The sequence below is a fragment of the Chamaea fasciata genome, unplaced genomic scaffold (genome assembly GCF_029207755.1).
Source record: "Chamaea fasciata isolate MVZ Bird 193981 ecotype frontalis unplaced genomic scaffold, bChaFas1.0.hap1 SCAF_31, whole genome shotgun sequence".
NCBI lineage: Eukaryota > Metazoa > Chordata > Aves > Passeriformes > Sylviidae > Chamaea > Chamaea fasciata.
In genome coordinates, this window is record NW_027094116.1 from 3,151,553 (window position 1) to 3,170,044 (window position 18,492).

General features: G+C 49.4%; 1 protein-coding gene across 1 annotated transcript; it reads right to left on the reverse strand.

Annotated features, from left to right (window-relative positions):
* Positions 1 to 226: 226 nt before the first annotated feature.
* Positions 227 to 18,025, reverse strand: SELENBP1 (selenium binding protein 1). Its single transcript, XM_066206918.1, has 12 exons — positions 17,961 to 18,025; positions 16,111 to 16,164; positions 13,270 to 13,382; positions 12,503 to 12,688; positions 11,047 to 11,167; positions 10,105 to 10,287; positions 7,479 to 7,657; positions 5,914 to 5,992; positions 5,058 to 5,179; positions 3,942 to 4,034; positions 1,574 to 1,692; positions 227 to 1,035 (listed from the first exon to the last, which is right to left on the reverse strand). Exons 1-12 carry the CDS (start codon positions 18,004 to 18,006, stop codon positions 873 to 875), a joined length of 1,458 nt encoding a protein of 485 aa, XP_066063015.1. The 5' UTR covers positions 18,007 to 18,025; the 3' UTR covers positions 227 to 872.
* Positions 18,026 to 18,492: the final 467 nt, after the last annotated feature.

Here is an 18,492-nt window from a genome sequence, read left to right on the forward strand (position 1 = left end):
GACCTCAGAGCCAGATGTCGGAGGTGCAGTCCCCGCATTCCTGAATTCCCGAACTCCTGAATTCCCAAATCCCCCCCAAAATCCGCATAAATTCCCAACGAATTCCCGGAATTCCCGAGGGGGTCTCACACCCAGATGTCGGAGGTGCAGTCCCCCATTCCTGAATTCCCGAACTCCTGAATTCCCAAAAATCCCCCCCAAAAAATCCCCCAAAAATCCCCCAAAATCCCCTCAAAATCCGCAAAAATTCCCAAAGAATTCCCGGCATTCCCAAGATCTCACACCCAGATGTCGGAGGTGCAGTCCCCCATTCCCCCATTCCCGAACCCTGAATTCCCAAACAATTCCCGGAATTCCCGAGGGGCTCTCACACCCAGATGTCGGAGGTGCAGTCCCCGCATTCCCGAACCCTGAATTCCCAACGAATTCCCGGAATTCCCGAGGGGCTCTCACACCCAGATGTCGGAGGTGCAGTCCCCCATTCCCCCATTCCCGAACCCTGAATTCCCAAACAATTCCCGGAATTCCCGAGGGGCTCTCACACCCAGATGTCGGAGGTGCAGTCCCCGCATTCCCGAACCCTGAATTCCCAAACAATTCCCGGAATTCCCGAGGGGCTCTCACACCCAGATGTCGGAGGTGCAGTCCCCCATTCCCCCATTCCCGAACCCTGAATTCCCAAACAATTCCCGGAATTCCCGAGGGGCTCTCACACCCAGATGTCGGAGGTGCAGTCCCCCATTCCCGAACCCTGAATTCCCAAACAATTCCCGGAATTCCCGAGGGGCTCTCACACCCAGATGTCGGAGGTGCAGTCCCCGCATTCCCGAACCCTGAATTCCCAAACAATTCCCGGAATTCCCGAGGGGCTCTCACACCCAGATGTCGGAGGTGCAGTCCCCGCCCGGGTAGCGCATCTCGTGCGCCAGGCAGGGCCCGCCCGGCTCCTTCCCGAAATCCAGCAGGAATTCGGGATTCACCGCCAGGCCCCCCCGCGCCGTGTCCACGTCCAGCTGCAGCAGCACCGAGCCCTCCCTGAGGGGAAAAACCGCTTAATTGTCAATTATTTCTAATCATTAATTAATTTATTAGTTGTTAATTGACAAGCAATCATTGATATTCGTTAATAAGTATTCGTGATAACTGTGACCATTAAATAATCTGATTTTATTTATTTTTATGGTATTTATTTGACGAACCTGTTAGCTTTTTCTTCTCGATTACTGTATTTATTAATTACTATTTTTAAATTAACGCTTTTAACTTACAGAATAGATGTGTCTACCCGATAAATTAAAAAGAAATGTATGATTATTCTTTAATTCTTTATTCTTTTAGGGTTTTTTATTAGACACAACGCGACGTGCTGAATAAAAAAATAATAAAAAAATAATAAATTAATAAACGTGTTTATAGCTATGACGTAAGCATTTATTACATCTCAATTCCTGATGATCTTATCGCTAACTACTTACTCTTCCCTCTTTTTCTCTTCCCCCCAATCGTTTCTCAATTAATCCGCAGCCATTAATTATTAATTATTAATTACTATTAATTACTAATTACTAATTACCTGATGAGGTCGGGGTAGAACTGCTTGTCCCAGGCGCTGTAGAGGGACGTGCTCACGTAGAGCCTCTTCCCGTCCAGGCTCAGCTGCAGCATCTGGGGACCCCCCGGGATCTTCTTCCCCTGGAATTCCCATGGAAAATTCCGGAATGTCCCACCCGGATCCGGGGCGGGGTCCGGCCAAGGGGGCGGAGCCGATCCCGGAGGGGGATTTGGGGAGAATTCCCGGGAAAATGGGGCTGATCCCAAAGGGGGGTCTGGGGAGGATGGAATGGATCCCAGAGCGGGATTTGGGGAGAATTCCCGGGAAAATGGGGCTGATCCCAAAGGGGGGTCTGGGGAGGATGGAGTGGATCCCAGAGCGGGATTTGGGGAGAATTCCCGGGAAAATGGGGCTGATCCCAAAGGGGGGTTTGGGGAGGATGGAGTGGATCCCAGAGCGGGATTTGGGGAGGATTCCCGGGAAAATGGGGCTGATCCCAAAGAGGGGTTTGGGGAGGATGGAATGGATCCCAGAGCAGGATTTGGGGAGGATTCCTGGGAAAATGGGGCTGATCCCAAAGGGGGGTCTGGGGAGGATGGAATGGATCCCAGAGCGGGATTTGGGGAGGATTCCCGGGAAAATGGGGCCGATCCCAAAGAGGGATTTGGGGAGAATTCCCGGGAAAATGGGGCTGATCCCAAAGGGGGATTTGGGGAGGATTCCCGGGAAAATGGGGCCGATCCCAAAGAGGGATTTGGGGAGAATTCCCGGGAAAATGGGGCTGATCCCAAAGGGGGATTTGGGGAGGATGGAATGGATCCCAGAGTGGGATTTGGGGAGGATTCCTGGGAAAATGGGGCTGATCCCAAAGGGGGGTTTGGGGAGGATGGAGTGGATCCCAGAGTGGGATTTGGGGAGAATTCCTGGGAAAATGGGGCTGATCCCAAAGTGGGATTTGGGGAGAATTCCCGGGAAAATGGGGCTGATCCCAAAGGGGGGTTTGGGGAGGATGGAATGGATCCCAGAGCAGGATTTGGGGAGGATTCCTGGGAAAATGGGGCTGATCCCAAAGGGGGGTCTGGGGAGGATGGAATGGATCCCAGAGCGGGATTTGGGGAGGATTCCCGGGAAAATGGGGCCGATCCCAAAGAGGGATTTGGGGAGAATTCCCGGGAAAATGGGGCTGATCCCAAAGGGGGATTTGGGGAGGATTCCCGGGAAAATGGGGCCGATCCCAAAGAGGGATTTGGGGAGAATTCCCGGGAAAATGGGGCTGATCCCAAAGGGGGATTTGGGGAGGATGGAATGGATCCCAGAGTGGGATTTGGGGAGGATTCCTGGGAAAATGGGGCTGATCCCAAAGGGGGGTTTGGGGAGGATGGAGTGGATCCCAGAGTGGGATTTGGGGAGAATTCCTGGGAAAATGGGGCTGATCCCAAAGTGGGATTTGGGGAGAATTCCCGGGAAAATGGGGCTGATCCCAAAGGGGGGTTTGGGGAGGATGGAGTGGATCCCAGAGCGGGATTTGGGGAGAATTCCTGGGAAAATGGGGCCGATCCCAAAGTGGGATTTGGGGAGGATGGAGTGGATCCCAGAGTGGGATTTGGGGAGGATTCCTGGGAAAATGGGGCTGATCCCAAAGTGGGGTTTGGGGAGGATGGAATGGATCCCAGAGCGGGATTTGGGGAGAATTCCCGGGAAAATGGGGCTGATCCCAAAGGGGGATTTGGGGAGGATGGAATGGATCCCAGAGCAGGATTTGGGGAGGATTCCTGGGAAAATGGGGCTGATCCCAAAGAGGGATTTGGGGAGAATTCCCAGGAAGATCCCAGGAAGGATTTGGGGAGGATGGAGTGGATCCCAAAGGAGGATTTGGGGAGAATTCCAGGAAAATTGTGCTGATCCCAAAGAGGAATTTGGGAAGGATCCATGGAAGGATGGAGCCGGTCCCAAAATGGGATTTGGGGAGAATTCCCGGGAAAACGGCGCCGACCCCAAGGCGGGATTTGGGGAGAATTCCCGGGAAAACGGCGCCGCCCCCAAGGCGGGATTTGGGGAGAATTCCCGGGAAAACGGCGCCGCCCCCAAGGCGGGATTTGGGGAGAATTCCCGGGAAAACGGCGCCGACCCCAAGGCGGGATTTGGGGAGAATTCCCGGGAAAACGGAGCCGACCCCAAGGCGGGATTTGGGAAGAATTCCCGGGAAAACGGAGCCGACCCCAAGGCGGGATTTGGGAAGAATTCCCGGGAAAACGGCGCCGACCCCAAGGCGGGATTTGGGGAGAATTCCCGGGAAAACGGAGCCGACCCCAAGGCGGGATTTGGGGAGAATTCCCGGGAAAACGGCGCCGCCCCCAAGGCGGGATTTGGGGAGAATTCCGGGACCCACCTGGATGACGAGGGGCTCGGGTTGGCTCCGCAGCTCCTCATCCTCACACACCGTCACCGGCCCCCCCTCGGTGACGCTGCCGCCCACAAACACCTGCGGGACAGCCAAAAACTTGGCCCCGCCCCCCCAAAAAAACCCCCCAAAAACCCCCAAAGTCTCCCCAAAAAACCCCACGGGGAATCCTGGCGGTTCCTCACCCGCCCCACGAGTTTGGGGTTTTGGAGAATTTTTTGGGATTTTTTTTTTTTGGGGGGGGGGGGGGCAGGGGGAAGATTTCTGTGAATTTTTTGGATTTTTTAAAAAATTGTTTTGGAATTTTTGCGATTTTTTAAAAAATTTTTTGGTGATTATTTTTGGGGGGGGGATTTTTTTTTTTTTTTAAATTTTTGTGATTTTTTTTTAAATTGTGAATTTTTTGTGAATTTTTTTGTGAAGTTCTGTGATTTTTTGGGGGGGGGATTTTTTTTTTTAATTTTTGTGATTTTTTTTGTGTGTGTGTGTGTGAATTTTTTGTGAATTTTTTGGTGAAGTTCTGTGTTTTTTTGGGGGGATTTTTTTTTTTTTGAATTTTTGTGATTTTTTTTTTTTAGTTGTGAACTTTTTTGTGAATTTTTTTGTGAAGTTTTGTGATTTTTTGGGGGGGGATTTTTTTTTTTGAATTTTTGTGATTTTTTTTTAAATTGTGAATTTTTTGTGAATTTTTTTGTGAAGTTCTGTGATTTTTGGGGGGGGGATTTTTTTTTGAATTTTTGCGATTTTTTTTTTGTGTGTGTGAATTTTTTGTGAATTTTTTGGTGAAGTTCTGTGATTTTTTGGGGGGGATTTTTTTTTAAATTTTTGTGATTTCTTTTTTGTGTGTGTGAATTTTTTGTGAATTTTTTTGTGAAGTTCTGTGATTTTTTGGGGGGGGATTTTTTTTTTAAATTTTTGTGATTTTTTTTTTAATTGTGAATTTTTTGTGAATTTTTTTTGTGAAGTTCTGTGATTTTTTTTTTTTTTTGGTAATTTTTGTGATTTTTTTTTTTTTTTAAATTTGTGGTGAATTTTTTTTTTTTTAATTATTTTTTATTTTTTGAGGGCGGATTTTGGGAATTTTTGGGGCATCTTTGGGCTCACCTGGCCCACGAGTTTGGGACGTTCGGGGTCGGAGATGTCGTACTGCCGAACGTCCCCGTGCAGCCAATTGCTGAAATACAGGAACCTGTCGTCCAGGGAGATCAGGATGTCCGTGATGAACCCTTGGGGGAAGGAATTACCGGGAGATCCCCAAATCCTCGGATTTAGGGCAGGGTAAAACCCCCGGATCCTTGGATTTAAAGCCGGGAGGCCCCAAATCCTTGGATTGGATGGAGAACCCCAAATCCTCAAAGGCAGAGAAACGCCCAAATTCTTGGATCACTGACAAGGAGACCCCAAATCCCCGGATTCAAGGCAGGGAGAGAGACCCCAAATCCCTGGAATGATCCCGGGAATGATCCCAGCCCCAGGAACGATCCCAACCCTGGGAACGATCCCAACTCTGGGAATTATCCCAGTCCTGATCCTGGGAACGATCCCAACCCTGGGAATGATCCCAAACCTGATCCTGGGAATGATCCCAATCCCGATCCTGATCCCAGGAACGATCCCAGCCCCAGGAACGATCCCAGCCCTGGAGATGATCCCAATTCCGACCCCAGGAACAATCCCAAACCCTGGGAATGATCCCGGGACCGATCCCAACCCTCGGGAATGATCCCAACCCCAATCCTGACCCCAGGAACGATCCCAAACCCTGGGAATGATCCTGGGACCGATCCCAACCCTCGGGAATGATCCCGATCCCGATCCCGGGAACGATCCTGACCCTGGGAATGATCCCAACCCTGGGAATGATCCCGATCCCGACCCCGGGAACGATCCTGTCCCTGGGAATGATCCCAACCCCGGGAATGATCCCGACCCCGACCCCGGGAACGATCCCGATCCCCACCTGGCATCTCGGGCAGGATCCAGCCCTGCACCTTCTTGCTGGGCACCTGGATCACCTTGTGGGCCGCCCACGTCCCGTCCTGTGGGGTCACCGGGGTCACGGGGGTCACGGGGGTCATGGGGGTCACAGGGGTCACAGGGGTAATGGGGGTCACGGGGGTCACAGGGGTCACGGGGATCACGGGGGTCACAGGGGTCAGAGGGGTCACAGGGATCACGGAGGTCACGGGGGTCAGAGGGGTCACAGGGGTCAGAGGGGTCACAGGGATCACGGGGGTCACCGGGATCACGGGGGTCACAGGGATCACGGGGGTCATGGGGGTCACAGGGGTCAGAGGGGTCACAGGGATCACGGGGGTCACCGGGATCACGGGGGTCACAGGGATCACGGGGGTCATGGGGGTCACAGGGGTCAGAGGGGTCACAGGGATCACGGAGGTCACCGGGATCACGGGGGTCACAGGGATCACGGGGGTCATGGGGGTCACAGGGGTCAGAGGGGTCACAGGGATCACGGGGGTCACCGGGATCACGGGGGTCACAGGGATCACGGGGGTCATGGGGGTCACAGGGGTCAGAGGGGTCACAGGGATCACGGAGGTCACGGGGGTCAGAGGGGTCACAGGGATCACGGAGGTCACCGGGATCACGGGGGTCACAGGGGTCACGGGGATCACGGGGGTCACAGGGGTCACGGGGTCACGGGGTCATGGGGATCACGGTGGTTAGAGGCTGGGACGGGAGCCGGGGACGGGATCCCGCCACCCCAAACCCCTCGGGATCCCACCCCAGGTCTGGATCCACCCGGAATGAGGGCTCTGGCGGCCAAAAACGTGGGATTTTCCAGGTTTTTTGGGGATGCTTTTGGGGGCCAAAAAAATGTTGGATTTTCCCAGGTGCTTTGGCGGTTTTCCCACCTCCTCTGGATCCAGATCCACCCGGAAGGAGGGCTCTGGGATTCCAGGAATATTTTGGCTCTGGGGACCAAAACTGTTGAACTTCCCGGTTTTTGGGACACTTGGAAGGGGTTCGGAGGAAAAACCCGTCGTATTTTCCATTTTTTTGGAGGGGACAGGGACGGTTGGAGGATCTTTGGGTTCCGCCAGTTCCGAACCCACAAAAAACCCCATTTTGAGCCCAGAATTCCGGGGATTTCGGGGCGCACCCGCGTCTCCTAGGAGCGGCGGACGGCGCCGCTGATGGTGCAGCCCCACGAAGCCCCGGGCGGCGTCGGAATGCTTCGGCGGCCAAAAATATTTAATTTTCCCATTTTTTTGGGGAGGCTTGGAAGGGATTTGGGGTGGCCAAAACCGTGGAATTTTCCCGTTTCATGGGGATGCTTTTTTCCGCCAAAAGCACCGAATTTTCCCAACCATTTTGAGGATGCTTTTGTGGCCAAAAATGTTGATTTTTTAATATTTTTTTTTTTCCCTCCTCCCACACCCCCCCCCCCCCCGTATTTTGCCGGAAAACATTCCCCCCCCTCCTCCTCATCCCCAGGGAATTCGAAACCCACTAAAAAAAAAAGAGAAAATCCTCGAAATTTTGGGGGTTTCGGGGCCTCACCTGCGTCTTGTAGAAGCGGTGGACGGCGCTGCTGATGGTGCAGCCCACGAAGCCCTGGGCGGCGTCGGGGTCGTGCAGGAAGCGAATTTCCAGCGGCGCCGAGTCCTCGCCCACGTCGATGGCCTGGACGTACCTGCGGCTGCTCCAGTCCCACACGTTCAGCCGCCGCCCGTAGCGACCTGGGGACGGCGGGAAATGGGGATTTTTTTTTGGGGGGGTAGGGGGGGTTTGGGGGGATTTTTTGGGGATTTTTTTTTAATTTCTGGGATTTTTGGATCCGGGACTGGGAGACCTCAAATCCTTGGGTTGAAGGCAGGGAGAGACCCCAAATCCTTGGAATGAATGAAGAACTCAAAGTCCTTGAATCCAAAAGTGGGAGAACCCCAAACCCTTGGATCGATTGGAGACCCCCAAACCCTTGGATTGGATGGAGACCCCCAAACCCTTGGATTGGATGGAGACCCCCAAACCCTTGGATTGATTGGAGACCTCCAAACCCTTGGATTGAACGGAGACCCCCAAACCCTTGGATTGATTGGAGACCCCCAAACCCTTGGATTGGATGGAGACCCCCAAACCCTTGGATTGGATGGAGACCCCCAAACCCTTGGATTGACTGGAGACCCCCAAACCCTTGGATCGACTGGAGACCCCCAAACCCTTGGATCGATTGGAGACCCCCAAACCCTTGGATCGGTTGGAGACCCCCAAACCCCTGGATCGACTGGAGACCCCCAAACCCTTGGATTGACTGGAGACCCCCAAACCCTTGGATCGACTGGAGACCCCCAAACCCTTGGATCGATTGGAGACCCCCAAACCCTTGGATTGATTGGAGACCCCCAAACCCTTGGATTGGATGGAGACCCCCAAACCCTTGGATTGGATGGAGACCCCCAGACCCTTGGATCGACTGGAGACCCCCAAACCCTTGGATTGGATGGAGACCCCCAAACCCTTGGATCGACTGGAGACCCCCAAACCCTTGGATTGGATGGAGACCCCCAAACCCTTGGATTGACTGGAGACCCCCAAACCCTTGGATCGATTGGAGACCCCCAAACCCTTGGATTGATTGGAGACCCCCAAACCCTTGGATTGATTGGAGACCCCCAAACCCTTGGATTGGATGGAGACCCCCAAACCCTTGGATTGACTGGAGACCCCCAAACCCTTGGATTGATTGGAGACCCCCAAACCCTTGGATTGGATGGAGACCCCCAAACCCTTGGATTGACTGGAGACCCCCAAACCCTTGGATTGACTGGAGACCCCCAAACCCTTGGATCGATTGGAGACCCCCAAACCCTTGGATCGATTGGAGACCCCCAAACCCTTGGATCGATTGGAGCCCCCCAAACCCTTGGATTGGATGGAGACCCCCAAACCCTTGGATTGGATGGAGACCCCCAAACCCTTGGATTGATTGGAGACCCCCAAACCCTTGGATTGGATGGAGACCCCCAAACCCTTGGATTGATTGGAGACCCCCAAACCCTTGGATTGATTGGAGACCCCCAAACCCTTGGATTGATTGGAGACCCCCAAACCCTTGGATTGGATGGAGACCCCCAAACCCTTGGATCGGTTGGAGACCCCCAAACCCTTGGATCGATTGGAGCCCCCCAAACCCTTGGATCGACTGGAGACCCCCAAACCCTTGGATCGATTGGAGCCCCCCAAACCCTTGGATTGGATGGAGACCCCCAAACACTTGGATCGACTGGAGACCCCCAAACTCTTGGATTGGATGGAGACCCCCAAACACTTGGATCAACTGGAGACCCCCAAACCCCTGGATCGATTGGAGCCCCCCAAACCCTTGGATCGATTGGAGACCCCCAAACCCTTGGATTGGATGGAGACCCCCAAACCCTTGGATTGGATGGAGACTCCCAAACCCTTGGATCGACTGGAGACCCCCAAACCCTTGGATTGATTGGAGACCCCCAAACCCTTGGATCGACTGGAGACCCCCAAACCCTTGGATCGATTGGAGACCCCCAAACCCTTGGATTGATTGGAGATCCCCAAACCCCTGGATCGATTGGAGCCCCCCAAACCCTTGGATTGACTGGAGACCCCCAAACCCTTGGATTGGATGGAGACCCCCAAACCCTTGGATCGACTGGAGCCCCCCAAACCCTTGGATTGGATGGAGACCCCCAAACCCTTGGATTGGATGGAGACCCCCAAACCCCTGGATCGACTGGAGACCCCCAAACCCTTGGATCGACTGGAGACCCCCAAACCCTTGGATTGAACAGAGACCCCCAAACCCTTGGATTGATTGGAGACCCCCAAACCCTTGGATTGATTGGAGACCCCCAAACCCTTGGATTGAACAGAGACCCCCAAATCCTTGGATCGATTGGAGACCCCCAAACCCTTGGATCGACTGGAGACCCCCAAACCCTTGGATCGGTTGGAGACCCCCAAACCCTTGGATCGATTGGAGACCCCCAAACCCTTGGATTGGATGGAGACCCCCAAACCCTTGGATTGGATGGAGACCCCCAAACCCTTGGATTGGATGGAGACCCCCAAACCCTTGGATTGGATGGAGACCCCCAAACCCTTGGATTGGTCGGAGGCCGGGACCGCACAGCCCCGGCGCTCCGCTGACCTTTCCCGAGGTCGCTGGGGTCGAAGCCGTATCCCAGGAATTTGGGGACGCCCCACTCGGTGCTGATGAGGACGTTGTGCCGGGGCTGGTACCAGAAGTCGTAGCCCATGGGGGGCACCTCGTCCCCTCTCTGCCACGTCCCCTTCAGCTCGAACGTCTCGGCGTCCAGCAGGATGAACCCCCCTGATTATTCCACCCCCGCAAAAAAATAATTAAAAAAAAAAATTAATAAAAAGAGATTTAAAATTTTAAAAAAAAAAAGGAAAAATTTTTAAAGAGTTGATTTTGTTAATAAAATAAAATAATAAAAAGTTGAGAAAATGATGAATGAAAACGAAAATAATTTTTAAAATTTTAAAAAAAATTTAAAATGAAGAGAATTAATTTATTAATAAGATACGATATTTTAATCAAATCATTAAAAGATAGAAATAAATTTAAAATTTTTTAAAAAAATTGAAAACGAAAAGAATTGATTTATTAATAAATGAAATAATAAGAAATAATAAAAACAAATTTACATTTTTTTTAAAAAAAATTAAAATAAAAATAACTAATTTATTGCTAAAATAATTACTAAAATAATTAATAAAATAATTAAGAGCCCACGGAATCCTCGTCCTGGTCAATTCATGTTTGTCCAATGATTCCAGAATTCCGTGATTCCCGAGATGTGTTCCCACCATCAGGCGTTTTCCAACCCCCCGCAGAATCCCATAATTCCACGATTCCCATCCCGTTTTCCCACCAGGCTCTTTCCCAACCCCCAAAATTCCCCAACTCAACCCCTCGGATTCTCCAGGTGGGAATTTTCCTTCGGGACAATTCCAGCCCCTCCCTTTTTTTTTTTTTTTTTAATTTTTTAATTTTTAAAATTTTTCGATTTTTTAATTTTTAAAATTTTTTTAAATTTTTTTATTTTCCCCTGGAATTTCGGGATACCTTTCCCGTTCCCAGCCGGGTCCCCCAAGGTGCTGATCATGATTTCCCCGCTCCCCAGGCAGTGGGAGGTGTGGGGGTAGCCCAGGTCACACTTCCAGAAAACATCCTCGGGATTCACCACCTGGAAAAACAAAAAACCAACCAAACAACCCCCAAAAATCCCAGGAATCGTCAAAATCTCTTTTTTTTTTTTTTCCCCGATTTGATGTGACCCTGCCCGAGCTCGGGGTTGGGAATTAATTCCAATTTTATTTTTTTTTTTTCCCGGTGGAAAATGAGGGTGGGGCAGAGAATTCTGGGAGGGTTTTAGGTTGGGAAACTGGGGGGAGAATTCCTCCCTGGAATTTTGATTTTTGTGCCTGGAGTGAAGGCCTTGGGATGGCGGCGCCTGGGGATGTGGATTTGATCCTAAAAGGGATTTTTTCCAACCTTAAAAATTCCATTAATTCCATGAATCCCGTGATTTTTCAGCCAGGATTTGCAGCCCCGCCTCCTCCAAGGCTTTTCCCAGCCCCCCAAATTTCGTAATTCCATAATTCCAACCCCAAATTCCCACCACCGGCTCCCACCGGGGCGTCCCCTGAACCCCAGCGTGCCCCAAATCCTCTTCCCTGCTCTGCCACCGATCCTAAATCCTGCCCATCCCAAATCCCAAATCCCAAATCCCAAATCCCAAATCCCATCCACCCCACTGATCCCAAACCTTGCCCAACTCAAACCCCGCCCTTGCCAAATCCCAAATGCCGAATTGAGCGGATCCCAAATCCCACTGATCTCAAATCCTGCCCATCCCAAATCCCAAATCCTGCTGACCCCAGATCCTGCAGATCCCAAATCCCACCCATCCCAAATCCCAAATCCCACAGATCCCAATTCCTAAATCCCACCCATCCCAAATCCCAAACCCCACAGATCCCAACTCCCAAATCCTGCCCATCCCAAATCCCAAATCCTGCCCATCCCAAATCCCTCAGATCCCAAACCCCTCCCATCCCAAATTCCAAATCCCACAGATCCCAATTCCCAAATCCCGCCCATCCCAAATCCCACCCATCCCAAATCCCAAATCCCACAGATCCCAATTCCCAAATCCCGCCCATCCCAAATCCCAAATCCCAAATCCCAAATCCCAAATCCCAAATCCCAAATCCCAAATCCCACCCATCCCAAATCCCAAATCCCAAATCCCAAATCCCAAATCCCAAATCCCAAATCCCACCCATCCCAAATCCCAAATCCCAAATCCCAAATCCCAAATCCCGCCCATCCCAAATCCCACCCATCCCAAATCCCAAATCCCACAGATCCCAACTCCCAAATCCCGCCCATCCCAAATCCAAAACCCCTCAAATCCCAAATCCCATCCATCCCAACTTCCAAATCCCAAACCCCTCCCATCCCAAATCCCAAATCCTGCCGATCCCAGATCCCAGATCCCAGATCCCAAGCCGCAGACCTTGTGCAGCCTGGGCGCCCTGGGGTCGGTCCTGACGTCCACGACGTGGATGCGGGAGGAGACGAGGCCGGGCAGGATGAGGAAATCCCGGGATTTGGTGGGATCCCCGTGGCAGCTGCTGCAGATGTTCCAGCCCGAGTGGTGCAGCTCGTCCCCCACGTTGGGCATGGGCAGCCGGTGGATCACCTGGGGGGAGACGGGGAGAGAATTCCCAAATTTTCCCGAATTTTCCCGAATTTTCCCGAATTTTCCCAAATTTTCCCAAATTTTCCCAAATTTTCCCAAATTTTCCCGAATTTTCCTGAATTTTCCCGAATTTTCCCGAATTTTCCTAGAACCAAACACCAAATTCCAGGATTTTTCCTGGGATTAAACATCAAAATCTCAGATTTTCCTGGGAGCAAATGCCAAATTTTCCCAAATTTCCACAAATTTTCCTGGGATCAAACACCAACTTCCCAGATTTTCCTGGCATTAAACGTCAGGTTCACGGGTTTTCCTGGGATTAAATGTCAAATTCCCAGGTTTTCCCATCCCAAACCATTCCAGCATTCCCTGCCCTGGTTTATTTGGGATTTTAGAGATAAATCCCTGATCATATCCCAGGTTGGGATTCCCAAAAAATCTTCTGGAAGTGACACTTTTTAAAGGATTCCAACCTCAAAGATTCCTTAATCCCACGATTTTATGATCCCACTGGCTTTCCGCACCCTCATCCCACCAATCCAGGAAATTTTTTGGGAATTTTTGCCGCCCACGGAAGGTACCTGGCTGTAGGTGGGGGATTTGGGATCCACGTCCACCGTGGCCAGAAAATCGGGAATTTTCTTCCCGGTGTTCCTGTAGATGCAGGGAATGTAGATGATCTCTTCCCGAGGGCCTGGAAAAAAATGGGAATTTGGGAGGAAAAAAATCCTTAAAAATCCAGGGAAAAATCCTTTCCCGGAGCGGGAGTTTTGTGGGGTGGTTGGATCCGAGTTTTCCCGCTGTTCCATGGGGGGATTTTTTGGGATTCGTGGATATCAGGATCTCTTGGGAATGATTTAGCTTGGGAAAAAAAACCCAATCCTTGGGATCATCAAATCCAACCAGAGCAGCCATGGGGGATCGGGAATGGGAATGGGAAATGGGATAATGGGATAATGGGATAATGGGATAATGGGAATGAGAAAAATGGGAATGGGGAATGGGATAATGGGAATGGGAAATGGGAATCGGAACGGGGATGGGAGTGGGAATGGGAAATGGGAAAAATGGGGATGAGATAATGGGAACGGGATAATGGGAATGGGGAATGGGGAATGGGAAAAATGGGAATGGGAATCAAATCCCTCCCACACAGGAGGAACTTGGACACCACAGGAGAAGAAGTCGGACAGGTTGGATCCAAGGCTGGGAGACCCCAAATCCTTGGATCGGGCCCCAAATCCTTGGATCGGGCCCCAAATCCTCGGATTGAAGGCCGGGAGACACGAAAATCACGGACTGAAGGCAGGGAAACCCAGAATCCTTGGATTAAGGGCAGGAATTCCCGAAATCCCCGACTGCCGACCCCTGCGGAGCCTCCCTGGCCCTGTGGGGGCGGCTCCGGCGTTTCCCAATCCCGGCCGGGTGGGAAGAACCGGTTCAGGAAGGGCTGAGGAAGAGTCTGGGATGGAAAACAGGGACAGGGAGGGGATCTGGGGTTCCTGGAGCAGATCCAGGGACTGGGAAAGGGGATCTGGGGTTCCTGGAGCAGATCCAGGGGCTGGGAAAGGGGATTTGGGATCCCTGGAGCAGATCCAGGGACTGGGAAAGGGGATCTGGGGTTCCTGGAGCAGATCCAGGGACTGGGAAAGGGGATTTGGGGTTCCTGGAGCAGATCCAGGGACTGGGAAAGGGGATTTGGGGTTCCTGGAGCAGATCCAGGGGTTGGGAAAGGGGATTTGGGGTTCCTGGAGCAGATCCAGGGACTGGGAAAGGGGATCTGGGGTTCCTGGAGCAGATCCAGGGACTGGGAAAGGGGATTTGGGATCCCTGGAGCAGATCCAGGGACTGGGAAAGGGGATTTGGGGTTCCTGGAGCAGATCCAGGGACTGGGAAAGGGGATTTGGGATCCCTGGAGCAGATCCAGGGGTTGGGAAAGGGGATTTGGGATCCCTGGAGCAGATCCAGGCACTGGGAAAGGGGATCTGGGGTTCCTGGAGCAGATCCAGGGACTGGGAAAGGGGATCTGGGGTTCCTGGAGCAGATCCAGGGACTGGGAAAGGGGATTTGGGATCCCTGGAGCAGATCCAGGGGTTGGGAAAGGGGATCTGGGGTTCCTGGAGCAGATCCAGGGACTGGGAAAGGGGATTTGGGGTTCCTGGAGCAGATCCAGGGACTGGGAAAGGGGATTTGGGGTTCCTGGAGCAGATCCAGGGACTGGGAAAGGGGATTTGGGATCCCTGGAGCAGATCCAGGGACTGGGAAAGGGGATTTGGGGTCCCTGGAGCAGATCCAGGGGTTGGGAAAGGGGATTTGGGATCCCTGGATCTGCTCCGGGACGGGCCAGGGCTGGTGGCGGGGTTGGAGCGCGGCTGCCAGGGGGATCCCAATCCCAATTCCCATTCCCAATTCAAATTCCAGTTCCCAATCCCAATTCCATTCCCAATCCCAATCCCGGCTCCAAACCCATTTCTTCGCCCGAATTCCCAGCCCAGTCCCAGTTCCCAGCCCGGTTCCAATTTCAAGCCCCATTCCGATTCCATTCCCGCTCCCAATTCCAATCCCAGGGCTCCCCAGGACTTGGATCGGGATCCCGGGAAGGGAATCCCTGATCTCCCCAAGACTTCAAGGACCGGGGATCCCAGAGGGGAATTCCCGACCTCCCCGAATTTTCAAGGATTTCAGGGACAGGAATTCCAGGACATGGACTCCGGAGCTCCCGAATTTCCAAGGAATCATTTCGCAATCCCTGGGAAGGGGCGGGGCAGGGAAAGCCGACTTTGCCACGGGCCCGGGACATCCCAAATCCCAACAATGTCATCATTGGTGTCATTATCCCATCGGAATTCCGGGCTGGGGGAACAGGATTTTCCGGAAAATCATCCCATGCATTCGATTATCCCATTGGAATTCCTGTTTGGGGGGACGGGATTTTCCAGAATATCCTCCCAAGCCATCCCGAATCCCACAAATTTAATTATTCCCATTGGAATTCCGGTTTGGGAGGTCGGGATTGCCCAGATAATCATCCCAAGACATCCCAAATCCCACAGAATTTAATTATTCCCATCGGAATTCTGGTTTGGGACAAACAGGATTTTCCAGAAAATCATCTCAAATCCCATAAATTTAATTATTCCCATTGGAATTCTGGTTTGGGACAAACAGGATTTTCCAGAAAATCATCTCAAATCCCATAAATTTAATTATTCCCATTGGAATTCTGGTTTGGGACAAACAGGATTTTCCAGAAAATCATCTCAAATCCCATAAATTTAATTATTCCCATTGGAATTCTGGCTTGGGACAAACAGGATTTTCCAGAAAATCATCCCAGATCCCATAAGTGTCATTATTCCCATCGGAATCCGGGATTTTCTGGCAAATTATCCCAATTTTTCCCATTCCTGCCCTGGGCTCACCTTTCATGGCGTCCAGAGGCGTGGCGTAGCCGGGACCACAAGATCCACATTTTCCTGGGAAAAAAATTCATCAAAAATTTAATTTAATTTAATTCATAAATAAAAAATATAAGAAGAAATAAGAAGAAATAAAAAGAAAGAAAATAAAATAAAATAAAATAAAATAAAATAAAATAAAATAAAAATCAATACAATAAAATATTTAAAAATAAATAAAATTAAGTTTAAATTGAATTTAAAAAATAAATTTAAAGAAATAATGTGCAATGCAATAGAAGAAATATAATAATTAAATTTAAATAAATAAATAAAATGAACAAATGGAAATAAATAAAAGAATGAAAATTAAAAATGAAATAAAGATAAAATAAATTAAAATTAGAAGAACTAAAATAAAACAAATCAAATTATATAAAACAATTAAATTTAAATTCAAATGAAAGAAATGAAATAAACCAATAAAATAAAAGAACTTCAATTAAATTCAAATCAATATAAGTTAAAATAAATTTGAGAAATACATAAAATATTTCAAACTAAATGAAATTAAAACCTCCATTTTAATCCATTTTTAATTTAAATTCCCTCTCCCGGCTGGAGCGGCTGCGGCGCCCGATCCCACCGGGTGGAAAATCCAAGGAAAAGGGGTTGGGACAGCAGAAAAAAATTTGGGGAGAAAAACTGGAAAAAAATCGGGAAAAAATGGGGAAAAAAAATCGGGAAAAAACTTGGAAAAAAATCGGGCAAAAATGGGAAAAAACTGGAAAAAATCGGGGAAAAAATCGGGAAAAAATGGGGGGAAAAAAGGAAAAAAATCGGGGGAAAAAATCGGGACAAAAATCGGGAAAGAAACCTGGAAAAAAGTCGGGGAAAAAAAAACCCTAGAAAAAGTCTGGAAAAAAACTGGAAAAAATTGGGGAAAATGGAAAAAAAAAACGGGGAAAAAAAAGCAAAAAAAAAAAAAAATTAAATCGGGAAAAAAGGGATTTGGACAAGTAAAAAAATCCCAGCGAGGAATTCCAGCCTCCCCCTGAAGGGAGGGAATTTTTGTTTTACCCCGTGGATGAGGAAACGGGAATTTTCTGGGCTTTGATCCCAGGATTTGCTCTTGGATTTTCCCGATTCTTTGAAATATTTTTCCATGTTTCTGAGCTTTGATTTGGGGTCGTTATTCCCCCTCCCCGTCCAAAAAAAGGGATTTTTGCCCCCCCAAAATTCCCAGTTTTGGGAATAAGCAGATGGGAATTTGCCAGAATAAAACAAAGGATCCTTTTTAGGACGGGGAGAAGGAGGAAAAGGTGGAAAAATGCCGGAAAAATCCCGGGAAAAAAAAATCCCGGAAAATCCTGGATAAACTGCACCAGTTTTCTGAGTCAGGTTTTTAAAATTATTATTCCTATTTTATTTTCAATTTAATTTAATTCAATTTAATTTTTTTATGATTCAAATCCCAGCTCCTCCAGAGAATTTCTCCCACCTTCTCCCTTTTCCTTGGATTTTTTTTTTTTTTCCCAAGGATTTCATTTGGGGTTTGGAAAGTGGGGAAAAAAAATTCAATTTGGGGTTTGGAAAGTGGGAAAAAAAATTCAATTTGGGGTTTGGAAAGTGGGGAAAAAAAATTCAATTTGGGGTTTGGAAAGTGGGAAAAAAAAATTCAATTTAGGGTTTGGAAAATGGGGAAAAGGATTTAGGGTTTGGAAAATGGGGAAAACGACAATTTCCCCCGTATTTTCTGCCTGTCAGAGCCACGAAATCCCAAATTTTAGCTCCTGAAGGATTCAGGAAAACTCCAAATGTGGGAAAGAAAAATTAAAAAATTCCCAAATTTTCCCCTCGTGGCAGCCTCTTACCTGAGCTGGATTTCACCTGCGGGGGGAAAGATCCAACCTCCATCATTCCAGGGGGGAAAAAAAAATCCCAAAAAATTTTAGGAAATAAAAAAAAAAAAAGGAAAAAGAAAAAAGAAAAAAGAAAACAATTACAGGGGAAAAAAAAAATCCCAAAAAATCCAGAGGGGGGGGGGGGAAAATCCCAAAATTTTCAGGGAAAAAAAAAATGCCCCAGAAATTCCTGGAAAAAAAAATTTAAAAAAAAATCCCCAAAAATTCCTGGAAAAAAAAATTTAAAAACCCCCAAAAATTCCTGGAAAAAAAAAACAATTGAAATATTCCTGGGAAAAAAAAATCCCCAAAATTTCCAGGGAGAAGCAGCAGCAGCAGCAACTCCGGGAAAGTCCAGATCAGAAAAGGGAGGAGGATCGAGGGTTGGGAAATTCAAAAGCTGGACGAGGGAACAGCCCCAAATCCCAAAATTCCCCCGAGGCCGTGGGAGGAACCTGCGGGAACAAAAAAAAAAAATAAAATAAATAAATTAAAAATTAAA